The 15,869-nt window shown below is 44.1% G+C and overlaps 1 protein-coding gene across 1 annotated transcript in view; it reads left to right on the top strand.

The window, feature by feature from the left end:
• Nucleotides 1–15,869, top strand: part of LOC131905975 (deleted in malignant brain tumors 1 protein-like) — a 114,626-nt gene that overhangs the window by 12,019 nt on the left and 86,738 nt on the right. Inside the window, exons 3-6 of the mRNA XM_059256800.1 lie at nt 5,188–5,220; nt 8,691–8,720; nt 10,452–10,514; nt 15,037–15,102. Coding sequence (XP_059112783.1) covers nt 5,188–5,220; nt 8,691–8,720; nt 10,452–10,514; nt 15,037–15,102 — 192 coding nt within the window. The remainder of the gene's footprint in view (nt 1–5,187; nt 5,221–8,690; nt 8,721–10,451; nt 10,515–15,036; nt 15,103–15,869) is intronic.

The raw sequence follows: 15,869 nt of genomic DNA, 5'->3' as shown, positions 1-15,869 counted from the left end.
GCTCTTAACCTCTGAGCCATCTCTCCAGCCCCATTTGCTTTGCTTTTCTATCAATTGAAGTTGATTAAATTTGTCCTGTGATTTTTTTGTAAATTTGCTATTTTGGTGGATATGTTGAATTAGAATTTGAATCACAGCATGCCTAGTATCCTAGAAACAAATCTCTGACTGGTTTTGCCTAAGAGACTGCCTCAAAGCATAAATCCTGTCTGCTCATGTGGCACTTGGCAGTTCTGTAAGTACTTTGCATCCGTCTCCCACCCCATCCTTATCACTCAGGTGGGGTTGTTTTATTGTTCTTGTTTTGAAAATAGAGAAAAACAAATTAAAGGACAAAATTAAGTCAAGGTTAAGAAGAATGCCTTCTTGACCAAGGTCACCCAGCACACATTTGGGCCTGAGGCAGCCAAACCCAATGCCCCATTTCCCCACCAAATATGCCTACACTTTGGAAAAGATGTCCTGAACCTTAGCAGAGTGTGTGAGCATCCACAGTTGTCTGTGTTACTCTGCTAATAGTCTCATTCATAACATCTGCTTAGGATGAGGACCTAGGAATATACACACACTATTAACAAGATCCCCAGGTACAGGGAGACACCCTGCTCACCACCCCCACCCCCACCCCTTCCCCTGCCCCTGCCAGCTAACCTGTCCTGGTTTATTTAAAGCAAAGCCTTCATCATCAGATTCCCTATTCCAACTCTTTAAGTGCCCACCTTTCCTGATACAGGAAGAAAGACAAAGGATGCTGACTGGGAAAAAGAGTAGTTGACTTGTCAGTGAGAGAACAAACACCCACGAGAGAATCAGTTGCCTTGTTAAACAGCACAACCCCGGGGTTACCTGCCCTCCACAGAGACTCTGGAATCCCATTCACTTTCAAAGTATAAATAATACCAAAGTTGCATTTACTTTAATATGAAACAGCATTTGAAAGACTCAATACCTGGTAGCATAAATCCTTTAAGAAAACATGCTTACTTAGCCTGGGGTCATGTAGCTCTAATCCCAAGGCAAAACCAACCCTCACTGAAAGACCTGGGCAAACCCTGCTCACAGTTCCCCCGCCCCAACATCCCCACAAACACCCATCAAAGGCAAATGAACCCTCCTTCCTGGATAGCATTGCCCTTTCTGAACTAGCCCCGTGTGACCAATTCTAGGCAGAGCTTTCTACTGGGGACAGGGTACCAGGGCAGCAGCAAGCCACTCAGCGAGGCAGGACATTGCAGATTTTATCCTTTCCCACAGACTCACCTTGTGTTCTACCTTCTTTTCTTCCTCATAGAATCTGAAAACATTCCCACAGAAAATGAAACTTCAAGAGATATTGGTAAGAGCCAAGACCTTAGCACGTCTTTAGTAAAGTGCCCACCAGCTCCCCTAGTCATCTGAGACTAGGAATTTGCTACTGTAACCCAGGTGGGAGGGGGCGGGGGCGGGGGGGGGTGTCAGGGGCAGATGACAAACACAGGCTTAATCATAAGGACGCAACAAAAGAAAGGAAAATGAAAAGGTCCTTGGCTTCAACCACGCGGGTAGTATTTCATCCCCAAACTGCTTTGTTCCTGTTGCCCAAATGTATTTCAGAGATTTCTAGAGGACACAAGGATCTGGGTTGGCAAATTATAATTCAAAGGTGCAACTGAACTCAGATTGAGTAAGGAGAATCCTAACTTCAGACATATGAAGACAGAGAGTAGAGTCCCAGGACAACGTGTGCCCTCAGTTCCTCCATTACATGTTAACGGAGGAAAGGGGAAGCCTTGGCTTACCTAACAACCACATCTCTTGATGTCCTCCTTTGGGATTACCACAGCAGCGCTCTTTAGTAAGCCTTGGACTCTGCTGCTCTCTGGAAGTCGATGTATTTGTGCACATAATCCGATTTGTGAATGACTCGGAGCTGCCTGAACTCGTCATCAGTTTTCACTGACCAGTCCTACTGAACACCACCTCCCCTTCCCACATGCAGTCGTGGTGCCAGCCAGTGTCTACTCTGTGAGCTGCCACACATACAGTGCACTTGGGTGGGCTCTTTTTCATGGTAATGACTCCTGTTTATTTATCTTTGCTCTTAGATGCTGAAATCTTAACACCGTTTCCTGGTGGTGAGTCAAGATTTCCTAGCCCCTAGTGTGATGTGATTTGGCAGGTATTTCTAACCAGTGGGTAGATCCTTTAGCCATACAAATCTTACTGAATAGAATGATGTTACCAGAGAAACCCCATGCATTCACCTCATCATAACACTGTATGGACTTGGTTTAGATTTTTTTTTTCTTACTGTGTGGAGGAAAGCTCTATCCTCTTCCTAGGTGTTCTTGGTCCAAGTAACTCCTTCCTACGCCTCTCCAATCCTTGAGTCCATTGTCACTTTGAAAAGACATCCCTACCCTACATCCATTACCCACTCTCAAACCATTATGAACACCACCATCACCACCTTTGCTTCCTTGGCACTTGGCATGCTTACAGATCTCCGTTTAATTCTCTATTAAAACAATTCACTTTAGAAAAGTGGTAGTTATTGCCACCAGGACCTACCTGAAGGATTAAATGTGCCAGATACTACTTCTCACAGCTCTTCCTGTGAGTCCCAACTCAGCTGGGAGGGGGCAGAATTCACCTTTGCTGCTAGATTCTGACCTTGGTGACAAGAAGGCTCAGGCCCATCCTGCTAATGACAGGATGCCCTGTGCTGTCTGCTCCGACCTGTTGTTGGATGCGTGTTTGGTGTGTAGTTAGGCAAGTCCATTCAAGTGGAGTAGCTCGCTTCCAGCCGTCCTTTTATACCTTCAAGACTGGCCACAGTTGCAGCTCACGAATGGGTCAGGAAGATGCTCCGGGCGAGTAGAAGTTTTCTACCATGGCCATTGGGGCAGGGTTTGCGATGACCAGTGGGACCTGCACGAAGCCGACGTGGTGTGCCGACAGCTGAACTGTGGGCATGCCGTTGAAGCCCCAGTCCAGGCACAGTTTGGTGAGGGCCCAGGCGAGTTTCTGCTGGATGAGATGGGCTGTACTGGGACAGAGAGTTTTTTGGGACAGTGTCCTCATGCTGGCTGGCACTTACATAACTGTGGTCCTGGAGAAGATGCCAGTGTCATCTGTGAAGGTAAGAGCCACCTCTCCCTCTGATAGTGCACATCTTCTGATCAAGATTTCACCTACACTAATCCCTTTGGGACTTTTGTATCCACATCTGCAATCACAAATAGACCCTGCTTCTAGGGCAGACCAGACTTAAAGAGACGTGGATAATATAAGTGCTCAGTACTTGAGCTCAGGTATTTCAGACACTACATGTTGAAATGGATTTTACACAGAAATTTACGTGGTGGCAGACACGAGCAGTTCCATTGTAAGGATTCCAAGACATCTCATAAGGAGATAACCAGACCCACTAGTGAGGGGACTCATTCAGGGGCATTGTGATGAATGAAGATAAAATTTCCCCATTAATACTCACAGTGCAAATACTCACCACGCCTGGTGGCAGTGCATAGCACTGTGGCAGCTGAGGGAGGGGGAAAGATGAAAGTTCAGGGTTCAAGGTCAGCCACATTACATAGCATGTTTCCAGCTAGCTTGATTCATACAGGGAAGATCTAAAAAAAAAAAAAAAAACAGAGCTGGTGAGATAGCTCAACTGGTAAAGAGATTGCCATGTAGGCATGTGGACCTGAGCTTGATCCCAAGATCCCATGTAAAGAATCAAGAACAGTGGCATGTGCTCACTGACCAGACGCTGGCCTAGAAAACAAGGTGGATGGAGGCTGACCTCTGCCCCAACACATGTTCACCTGTACACACACATATACAAAGAGAATTATGACCTAGAATAGCTTTAGTTTGTCCTGTTAATTTTGAATTCATGGCAAGTATTGGTAATCACAAATCTTTGAAGAAGTGGAGAGTATTGAGATCAGTGTGGAGCTGGGCTTCTTCTTCTAGTATTGTGGATGTTTGGGGTCAGCCTTGGTGGTGGGCACAGGGCTGCTTTGTGATTTGGGGCTATTTTACAGCGTACCTGGTCTCTACTCACGAACAACTATAGTACCCTCAATGCCTCTGTAACAGCCAAAATGTCTTCTAATATGTCCCTTTGTAAAGTAAATTGCCCCTAACTTAGAAGCACTGGTCTAGAGATACAAACATAACTCTAGATTTCCACCAATCACAGGACTAATTTTCAGCACATTATCAATGCCAAGTTACATTTGTATACCAAATGGGAGGGAACGCTGGTTTAATGTTAAAGGATTAAGTGGAAGTGGCCATCTGTTGGTCTATTCCAGTGGTCACAATGTCTGCATTCCTGAGCTATTGAAGTATTACCCAGGGCTGGAGGTGGCTCAGCAGTTAAGAACATGTACTGCTCTTACAGAGATCCAAGTTCAGCTCCCAGAATCCATGTTGGGAGGCTCACAAAGTCCAGATCCAGGAAATCTAATGCCCTCTTCTGGCCTCCATGGGCACTGCACTCACATGCATATACTAACACACACACACACACACACACACACACACACACACACACACACACACACAAACACACACACACACATACAGATAGATAGGCAGATAGATAAATAAATAAAAAGAACTGGAAATATAGCTTGGTTGTTGAGAGAGCTTGCTGCCTTTGCAGAGGACTTGGCTTCTGTTCCCAGCACCCACATGACAGCTTACAACCATCTAATTCCAGAGGATCCTGCACCCTCTTCTGACCTCTTGTGGGCACCAGGCATTCATGCAGTGCACAGACATACAGGCAGGCAAATCACTCATACACATACAATAAAAATAAACAAATATTTTTAAAATAAACAAAATTTAAAAATAAACTTTAAGATATTCCAGATGTTGAGTAGAAAATGCATTTGGCTCACTTTAATCCTTCTAAATAGTTAGCTTCATTTTTGTTTCAATTATTCAAGTTTGAGTTATTCTGCAATATTACCATTTTCATTTTCCCTAAGGGAATTGCTGTCAAAGCAGAAGTCATTCCCCCCTCTTATTAAGAAGGAGAGGGAGATCCTTTGACTTATCCAGAGTACTGTGTAGTGAATGTTCTTCTGAACTATGTGAAGCAGATAGCTGGACACAGAATCTGACCTAACTACTATTAGCTCTTTTTTGTTCCAACAGCCACTTAATTCTCATCCCCTCTCCCTACAGGGAACGGCCAGGAGCCAGTGGCGAGGCCCCAAGGTAGGAGTCGTTTCCATGCTGAAGCTCTTCTCATCTTCCTCATTTGATGCTGACATCTTAACACTCACCGAGACAAATTTGCAGAGAATGTGTTGTATATTCCGTTCTTAGTCACCCCTCTCTCAGGAGTTTGGCAGCAGAAGGGCTAGGTTCCATTTCTGCCACTTCATTAGTGTCCATGATCATAACAGGCCACTTATGTCCTTCTGGAAGAGGAGACAAAACACCTACCTCACAGCACGATGTCTCAGTTAGAGGTCACAGACATGGAATGGTGACAAGTTCCAACACCACTCTGAAGTATGTGACAGTTCTGAGTGGAAGCTTCACCCACAGAGTCACTACTTGAATCTTTAGTTCAGAGGCCAGAACCCTTTTGGCACATTTAAGTGTCACAGGCCAATGGTGTCATAGTATTGACTAATCAGCTGAAGACAACATGAAACCGGCCACAGTCAGTCATGAACTCATGGGTCTGTCTGTTTCCACATAAAATTTCTCTTGCAAAATCAGGTTCTGGAGCTGGGTGACAGTTCAGTTGGCAAAAACTTCTCCTGCACAAGCATGAAGACCTAGTGCCCACATAAAAGCTGGGCTTGGTGGTGTGTACCTGGAACTCCAGTGCCGAGGGGACAGAGGTAGGCAGATCTCTGGAGCTTATTGGCCAGAGTCAGCCTAGCCGAATTGATGAGCTCCAGGTTCAGTGAAAGACTCTGTCTCAAAAAAAAAATGGTGGATGATGAATGAAGACTCTGACATCAATATTAACCTCTGACACACACACACACACACACACACACACACACACACACACACACACACACACAGTGAGGGTAGGGGGGGTGGCTGCTGCCTATGAGGTAGGATGTAGCCATAGGTTCCTGACTTCAGTATTAAATGATTTAATTCTAAACACTTTCTATACATGACTTATTTAATATTCTTAAGAAACCTATGAGTTAGGTCCTTTTTACATTTCCATTTTATGGATGATAAAACAGAATTAGAAAATTAATCAAATTGCCCCGATCCCTGTCACCAGCCATCCAGGGGAATTGTGCTAGCCGGTTGGATGGTATCATGCCTAGTTTAGCTTGGGTGGACTGCTGATGCTACAGGTAGCCTCATTCTTCTTACTCCATGAGTGTATCTAAGCAGGAGAGAGTGGAGACACTCCTTGTTTCTCCTTCTTCACTGTACATAACCATAACACCAGAAAATTATGTCTCTACTTTCAAAATATATGCTAAACTCTTTAGTATCCCCCAGCCCCAAGAACACCACCTTCCAGAGTCTTGTCATCTTTCTTCCTGTGACGACAACAGTGTTGTCAACAGCCACCTACCTCTGCTGCGTTCCCACCATAATTGTGAACTGGATCATGCCTCTGTGCTCAAAACCTCCCAAAGGGTGCTTCATTGGTGTCCATCCCCCACAGTGCATCTAACTATGTAAACTATGTATACAGTTAGGCTGGCCTGTAACTCAGAGCCAAAGCTGAGCTCACCATCCTCCAGGTGCTGGGATTAGATTAAGGCATGTACCACTCAAAGGCTCCCATGTCTCTGACCACTGAGGAAAACACCTCATCTTGCATCAGATCCACCTCTGACCCTTTGTCCAGCCCTTGAAACAGACAAAGTCATCCCAAGCTAAGACCTATCCCAGCTCTTCCTTCAGTCTCAAACTCTCCTTATCATGGGTCTTAGACAAAATAATCCTCCCACAGAGAGAATTCCTTGGAATACACAATGAAATTGGGCTCCCTCTCAGTCGCATTCTATGTGATCCACTGTTTTGTCCCATCTGAGGTTTTGTATACAGTTTTGCTTTACTCCCTTGCCCCTCCTCTGTCCTCTTTCCTCCCTCCCCAGGGTAGGGAGTTAGTGAGAGAGGGCTGCCTTGTCTTTATCTAAGAGCCAAGAGCAGTCCTGGTCAGTCACAGCTTCTAAATAGATGCTTGTGGGATGAAAGATCGGCACATGCATAGCATCCTAATGAAGTCATTGATCAATGAACAAAGACAGCGACTTCCTCTCAGCAAACACCACTTACCAAGCACAGAGTGGTCCATTATGCAGGGTTTCCATCACTTTCCAATCCCAGGAAGCTCAGAGTTTAAAATTAACCAGTTCCTAGTAATTAGTAATTAGCTAAGGGTCAGTTGGTTGTTTTGTAGTTTTTCCATTTATTTCCCTACTACCCATGTGGTCATTACCCTTATCTTTCTAATTTTCTGATCTCACATGTGTCTATCACATATATGTGCTTTACTATCAGCCATTTGAATCTGTAGCATTGTGTGTGTGTGTGTTTATGTGTGTGTGTGTGTGTGTGTGTGTGTGTGTGTGTACTTATTTTGCCTTGACATGACTTCTTGACTTCATGACTGTAAGAAAGCAATATACATTAAACAGAAACCATACTTTGGTGCTTCGTATTTTAAATTCATCTTTTCTCAAGTCAGTAACATGCAAGAAAATCATTTTTTCCTTATACTGGGCATCCAGAGTGAATCACAGCAACAAGTCAGCATAGGAAACAACCAGTATCTACAGGGTGCTGTGCTGCTAAAGTTGGATATTTGGTAGATTAGTTGTATGAAATTTGTTTGCCGTATTTTGTGGAGATATGTGCATGTTCTCATGTGTGGTACACACACATATGTGTGTGTGGACATGTGTGTTTGGGTCCATATGCACATGCGTGTAGAGGACAACCCTAGGTGTCCTTCATCAGGATCTCTTATTGGTTTGGAGTTCCCCTAGTAGGCTAGGCTAGCTGGCCAGCAAACCTCAGAGGACTACTTATCTCTGCTTCCCCAGAGCTGGATGACAAGCACACACCACCACACAAGTCTTTTCATTTAGGATATTTTAACTCAAGCTCTTTTGACTTATGGTCTTTTTCAGGATGTAACCACGTCGTAAGTCAACATTAGTATATAACAATCGGACATATACAATAACTATGATGCATGATATATCATCTTCTACACTTAAATTATCGTGATACATTATAATATGTGATATAGTTTAATGACATTCTATGGAATGATTAATCATGCATAGAAGAGATTAGTGGGGTTGTCTACTACAGGTCCACTCAGCTCTGAGGAAAGCATGAGCTGAGAATGTATCTCAGTTTTGAACATGCCACTACCCTCTTGCTTTGTGCCTAGCTGTGAACAACTGCTCAGGACAGACAAATGGCCCTGAATTCCTGTGGTGACTGACTTACTCTCAGTTTTCCCAAAGAGCCACGTTTAAAGGCTTTACCCTAGAAAATCTTCAAAGCAATCAACTCAGCAAATATTTCTTGGACCCTGTTAATCCCAAGAGCCTGTATTTTACTAGGAATTGATTCCTATTTTGTATTTCAGACCTATCACATTAGACTAATAAATATACCAAGTAAAAGTCACTCAATTGAATTGCATAAGAAATATCTTGATTTATTTGTATCACTAGGTGATGGAAATTCAGCAACCATATTATCAGGTAAGTGATTTATTGTTATTATCATTGTTATTGATGTTTCTCCTGGGCATGTATGTTTACCCACCTAAATCCAGGAGAGAAGGTGAACAGGTGGGTTTTCAGTTGTGTCCCCGAGAGGAGAGCTTTGTCTTAACCTTCCCTGGATGTTAAATTTTTGTGGGAATGACCTCCAGCACATCACCACAATAGACTCACTAACTGCCTAAAAAGGGGGCTTGTAGTATTTTAAATTTTAGAAAATTTTAGAAAATGTTTTGATTATGTAGATTTCATAATTAGTTGGTTGGCTCAGTTTGACCTGCTGCTCTGGGAGTTCACACTCCCTCAATTATGATAAACGACATGTTTTAAATTTTCTTTGGAGGAAGACTCATTTGCTCACATATGATACTAGCCTATTGTATGAGTTTGCTATGGCATCTATAACAAACTGTCATAATCTGATGACTTAATGTAGACTTTTTTTTTGCCTTGTATTCTAGAATTCCTAAATCTCAAATGGGTTTCACTTAGCTAAAGGCAAGGTGTCGTCCAGGCTATGCTTATTCTGCAAAGTCTTGAAAAGGAAGATCCATTTCTGGGTCAGTGTTATTATCGCTGTGACAGAAGCAACTTAAAGGAGGAAGGGTTTCTTTTGGGTCACAGTTTAGAGGTACAGTTCATCACGGCAGAAAAGAGTCTTAGTTTCTTTTCTGTTGCTGTGATAAAACACTCCGACAAAGGCAATGTAAGGGAGAAAGTTTATTTAGCCCACAGTTCACAGTGTGGTTCATCCTAGTGTGGAAATCAATGCAGCGGGAGCTTGAAGCAGCTCGTTATATCACATCAATAATCCAGGAAGCAGAGAGTGATGAATGCATGCTGCTGCTCAGCCCTCTTTCTTCACCTACACAGTTCAGAATCCCAACCTAGGGAATGCTGCCACCCAGAGTGGGCAGGCCTTCCCATCTCAATTAATGTGATTATGATAACATCATGCAGGCATTCTCATAGGTCCATCTTTCAGGTGATTATGGATTCTGTTAAGTTGACAATCAACAGTGACAGCAACAGGTAGTTTGATGTCCTCTATACTGCTGTCCCTACACACTAGCACAAACCTAGAGACAACATGACACCTACAGCTAGAGTGACCACTATAGACACTGGTACAGCACCTACAGGCTGTGTGACACCTACAGCTAGAGTGACCACTATAGACACTGGGACAGCACCTACAGGCCATGTGACACCTACAGCTAGAGTGACCACTATAGACACTGGTACAGTACCTACAGGCCGTGTGACACCTACAGATAGAGTGACCACTATAGACACTAACTAGTACAGCACCTACAGGCCATGTGACACCTACAGATAGTGTAATACAAAAACTACTAACAAAAACCCCCACTCATGAAACACTGAGTAAAATAAGCAAGCATAAGAAGCAAATAAGAGATCTTGAAGGTCTGCACGGACCAATTCTTAGAATATAATTATCACTGAAGAGCATCTAATACCCGCATTTGGACTTAAAGCCTGACAGAGATAGGATAGGGAACACTGATTCAGTCTAGGGCTTGGAAGATCAGTGGCCAAGAGGTAGGTTAGCATTTCTATCACTTACAGGGTGGGCCCTTCAGAGCTGAGGAAAAGCTATACATGTGAAGTCGCAGGGGGCCCTGGACGCCATACTGTCCTGGAATCACCGTGAACAATTACTGTTAAGTTGTTTTTTGTTTACTCCAGTTCTGCCTGCTGCCATCTCAACTCAACCATCTTCTAAACTTGCCTCGAGTTCCTCTGCATCAGGTAGGACCCCATCACCACCAGCACTGAACTGACTGTAGTTTTTTAAGTTGTCTATGAGATCATGTGAGAGTTACCCAGAATGCTTTACCTGAGATCATGTGAGAGTTACCCAGAATGCTTTACCTGAGATCATGTGATCTGAGGAAAAGGGACTCAACCCTGCCAGCTTCACTTTGTATCTGACTGTCTTTAGTTTTACTGTTCCAAGAACACTGGAACTCAAAGCTTCACATTTCACAAATGAAAACTATAACGTGAAAGGATACACTTGTGCTAGAGAAAGAGAAATTCCCAAAAGGTCACTTCACATTCTTTGAACACTAAAAAATAAACTTAAAAAAACTGGCTAATGTCAAGGAAGAATCTGAAATAGGAGAATTTAATTTCGCCTAAGCTGGTGAGTCACAGGCTCACATCTTTCTGGATGTAGTGAGCAGGAGTCACCATTAGAGTCCAACTTCATTAGTCATTGTGACAGCCGATGCTGTCTCACTATCTGTGACCACTGTCATTTCAATAATTCAAATATGAGTTATGTAATTTAGAGTGTGACATGGCTGGTGGAAAGCAGGCCCTTCCTTCTGCAGGGTTCGTGTGACCACCGAGTACTTGAAAACAACACAGCCATAGGACTGAGATGTGCTGCGTACATTAAGTACACGCTGGGTCTTTTGAAGACTTAGGGCCGTGGACACTGTTGTTCAGCAGGCATGAAGCTTCTGTAGCAACATGAGCGAGTTCTAGAGAGCTACAGGATGCTAACACAGTATTGTTCACTTGAATTTTTGTGAAGGGGGCAGCTCTTGGTAAGCATCCTTGCTTCACACATACACAGAACACAGGGAAATTTGGAGGTGGGAGATAGATTCATTCCCTTACTTAGGGTGATGCTTCCACAGATATATTCTGGCTCCGAATTCATTAATCTGTATACATTGAAAACATAGTACACTGATTATACTTCAATGAAGCTGTTTTCTGAAAAATTAATTAGGGTCGGGGCAGAGTGGATCAGTGGGTAGGGGCACTTTCTATGTAAGCACCAGGACCTGAATTCAGATCCCCAGCACCCACATAAATAGCCAGGCATAGTCACACATGTCTATATGGCTGCAGAGCTGTGGGCTGGAGGAAAGGGCAGAGACAGGAGGATCACTGGGACTTGCTGGTGGATATTCTTGCTCCAAGTTCAGTGGGAGATCTGGTCTAAAGGAATGTGGCAGAGAGTGATATAGAAGGACACAAGATGCCCTCCACTGCCTCAGAAGTGGCAGTGCTTCATGTGCCTCACAGCCGCAAGAGTGAGGGCACTTCCTTCCTAAGGATGCAGAGCCCCAGGTCCTTGTCAGCTCCCAAAGGCCCCACCTGACCCCATCTGTGTGGAGACCAGGGTCTCTACAAGCTCTTCCCCACAGAATCCTCTCCCAGGATCTTTCTTTCTGTTTGTGTTTGGATGTGCTCAGGCTAGGCAGGTCCCTAATCTCTGAGCAGCAGGAACCCAGCCTTGTCCTGCTCTTGAGAGAAGGAAGGGATCAAAGTTCTTGGACCTAGTAAGTCTGAGCTCTTCATAAGGAATTCAGGAGGAGACGTGAATCTGGGCAAGGATGGTACCCCAAGGGAGAAGAGCATGCATGAGAGACTTGTCAGCACATACTGGACCGAAGTCTCAAAGATTCCTGAGCAAGGCAAGAAACTCAGGTCTGAGCTCTGTGTCAATCATCTTTACGGACATTAGCAGACTGTAATCCATTGCCTGCTTGTTATGAATAAAGTTTTATTGGAACAGTAAGTTATGTACGGATCATTATGGCAGCTTTTGCACAGTAAGAGCAGAGCTATTTACCATGTAACCCTTTATAATTTTCTAACCCTGTGATTTAACCATTCAGAGGATTCAGTTTCCTTATCTATAAAATTTGCCTTCAATGTTAACAAATATAGTATTTATATAATAAACAAACAAAACAGCCCTGTAGAGACTGGTGATATAGCTCAGTTGGGGCAGTGCTTGACATGCATGCATGACAACCATATACCAGCACTCCACAGCAGAAGTATCAAATACATAAATAAGCAAATTCTATAATGGAGGCAGACCCTTCAGCTGTTCACAGTTTACATTTCTATGTCCACTTCCAAACAAAAAAGAGAAGCCATATTAAAATTCTTTTTTAAAAATAACATGACAAAATAAAACATAATAAGATAAAACAAAAACTGTCACATAGGAGTTGGACAAGACAAAGAGGAGGAAAAGAGCCCAAAAGAAGGCACAAGAATCAGAGACCCACTCTTTCACACATGCAGGAATTCCATAAAAATACTAACCTGGAAGCCATACTATATAGTAGACCTGTGCAGGCCCTGTGCACACTGCTTCAGTCTCTGTGAGTTCATATGAGCTTTGATCGTGTTGATTTAGAGGACCTTGTTTTCTGGTGTCCTCCATCCCTTCTGGCTCTTACACTCTTTCCACCCACTCTTCTGGAGTTCCCTGAGCCCTGAGGAGAGGGATTTGATGGAGACATCCCATTTAGGGCTGAGTGTTCTAAGGTCTTTCACTCCCTGCGTAACATCTGGCTGTGAGTCTCTGTATTTCTTCCCATCTGCTGCAGGAGGAAGCTTCTCTGATGATGGCTAAGCAAGGCACTGATCACATTTGTCTTTCTGGGCAAAAATATCAGATATACAAATAAGTAAATTCTGTAATGAATTCAGAACCCTGTTCACAGTTTACGTTCACTTCTAAACGAGAGAGAGAGAGAGAGAGAGAGAGAGAGAGAGAGAGAGAGAGAGAGAGAGAAGCTGCATTAAAATCCTTGAGTCATCTGAGTGACTGACTAGGAGCTGATCAGAAAGGGAAGAGCTGTGCCTCTTCAGCCAACACCACTCTGCTCAGAGCTGATGCCTGGACTCTGGGTTTGGACCTAACTCTCTGCTGCCTCTGACCCCCTATGGGCCTCACCATGGCTTGTCACCTCCTTGTACTTGACTTATCTCTTCTGAAAAGTGGGTCCACCATTTCTTTCAAGGAGCTGCTAGAAGGACTAAGTGGGGGAACCTACAGAACATTTAGCAGAGAACCTGGTGCGGGGCTGGTGCCCTACGGTGTGACCCGGTTTACGGCAGTGTGCCACCGCTCTGAGGGAGATAAGCAGTTGAAGTACCATTCCCTGCGACTAGCCACAGCCCCCTGTCCCTTCTCCCTAAACCACTGCCAGTCACCACCTTGCTTTCTTCCTCTATGTGTTTATTTACCTATTCTGGATATTTCATGTAAATTAAACCGCAGAAAATCCAGTGTGTTCACGCCCAGCATAATATCAATCAAGGCTGTGCGGTTCCTTTCAAAAATTTTGAATGGAAAGGTAATAAATTATTTTTCAGCAAACTTGAAGCATCAAAGAAGTCCCCCTCCTTCTATTCCATATTAACCATCCCAAGTCAGTTTCCTTGTACTCTTTCTCCAATAGCTCTCCCAGCTTCCCACACTCCAGAAGACTTGACCCGTCCACCTGCACCATCCGGTAGGTCAATGGACCATGAATTGAAACAACAAAACTTGGGTGTGGTACACAGCACGGGCCATGCCCAGCATTCTAGGCCTGTGGAACGGATGGGCTGATGTTCAGGTCTGGGGCAGACGTACTGCTCAGGGATACACGGAGGATGTGATGCTCAGTATCATCTGCAGTGCCACACTTTAACCCACCAGGAGGGTCTTCATCTGTTCTGCTCCTTACCTTTTTGTCCCTACATAGTGCTTGCCACATGCTAGACACCAAAGCAGTGTTTATTGAACAAATAGAATGTCCAAGGAGCAGACAGGCTTTTGATCTCCCTTGACGCACCCTGGGTTTTTGGCCCCAAATCCTGCTAGACAGTGGGACACAGAAGCAAATCGCTCTGTAAAGTGTTAGTAACCTTATCTGTACAATTCCTTCTTTAGAGAGTGCTGCTAATGTTTCACAAGTGAGAAAATGAGAAAAGAAAGTGCTTCTGACAAACGTTTTGTGTGTGTTTTAGGATCGTTGGATGGTGAGAAGTTACCAAGTGTCCTGTCAGGTAAGAGCAATGCCTCCATCGTCAGTCCTGCCGTGTGCAGCCTCACTATCTAGATGGATTGTGGGGCAGACAAGTCACCAGATTATATAATGTCCTCTGGGGTCAGTGAAGACAACCAGTGTCCTCAAGAACACCTTGACTTTTTAACGCGGGTCCAGTTTTTCAATGACTGCCTTAATAACACCAGGGATCCTCATGGAGAACTCGGAGTCTCTGCAGGGTGAAGAGGAGGGGAGCGTTTAGAACAGCAGGATCTTGCTGGGTAGCTTTCTGTCAGCCTTCTGAACTTGGTTCAGGTTTCCCTGAAAATCAAGCAGTTTGTGAGTCCAGGCTGTGGGTGAAGTGAGACCAAGCTGTGACTCCTGTGCAGATGCTAGCTGAGCTCTTTGATGATGTGTTCTGTGTTTGTCTCAGGAGAAGACCTTCAATTCTCACCCCCATTTCCATATCATTCCAGTTCTTCCTGTGGTTGACTCAGCACCTGCTAGTCGAAGAGCGCATGTGCCCAGGCTCAGCCTCCAAGGTAAGAGAGCTTCCTGTGATCCACAGCTGGGGATCATCAGAAGGAGCTAGAGCAGCTGCAAGTTGCTGAAGTACTTGAGAAAGCACCACAGTGAGAGAGGACTCACCATCCTCCAGCCCTGGCTGATTAGTTGATCCCCTCCCCCGCAGGACATTGACACCTGTAATCTTTTTATTCTTGCTCTTCTAGGGGAAATGTTGTAAAGTTCAGAACACACACACACACACACACACACACACACACACACACACACACACACCAAACAGACCCCCATGTCATTACTTATTACTTATTACCTGTGTTTTATCTTACTGGTTTCCATTCTTACCAAGAAATGAGTCAGTTAAAGGCGAGGCTTCCATCCCTACTGGCTAGCTTTCACGGTTCTGAAAGGTGCTCTGCATGCTAATGGGAGAGAGCAGTAATCAAAAGCCATACATAGCTGTGACTTCCGTGACCGACAGTAACAACTGGCGTGGCAAGATGTGCCCCAGTGGTGCAATAGTGTTACCAAGGTTATGGGATTAACCAACCGCTTTCTGATTAGACTTAGCCCGCCCCACAAGATGGAACCCATGCCTAGTACCATTAATACACAAAAAATAAATAAAAGAAAAACAAAAAAAAAATACCTGACTGTCTAGGTCATAGGCTTTAGGGGGAAAACTACTATTACTACTGTAGTATTAATATTATTATTATTATATAGTAATAAACTGTGCTCTAAGTTCTTATCTTTATACCTATATGTTAGTAGATCTTTCAAT

This window comes from Peromyscus eremicus, chromosome 1 (genome assembly GCF_949786415.1).
Source record: "Peromyscus eremicus chromosome 1, PerEre_H2_v1, whole genome shotgun sequence".
Lineage (NCBI taxonomy): Eukaryota > Metazoa > Chordata > Mammalia > Rodentia > Cricetidae > Peromyscus > Peromyscus eremicus.
Note: the sequence above shows the minus strand (reverse complement) of the source record. Positions and strands in the feature narration are given on the sequence as shown.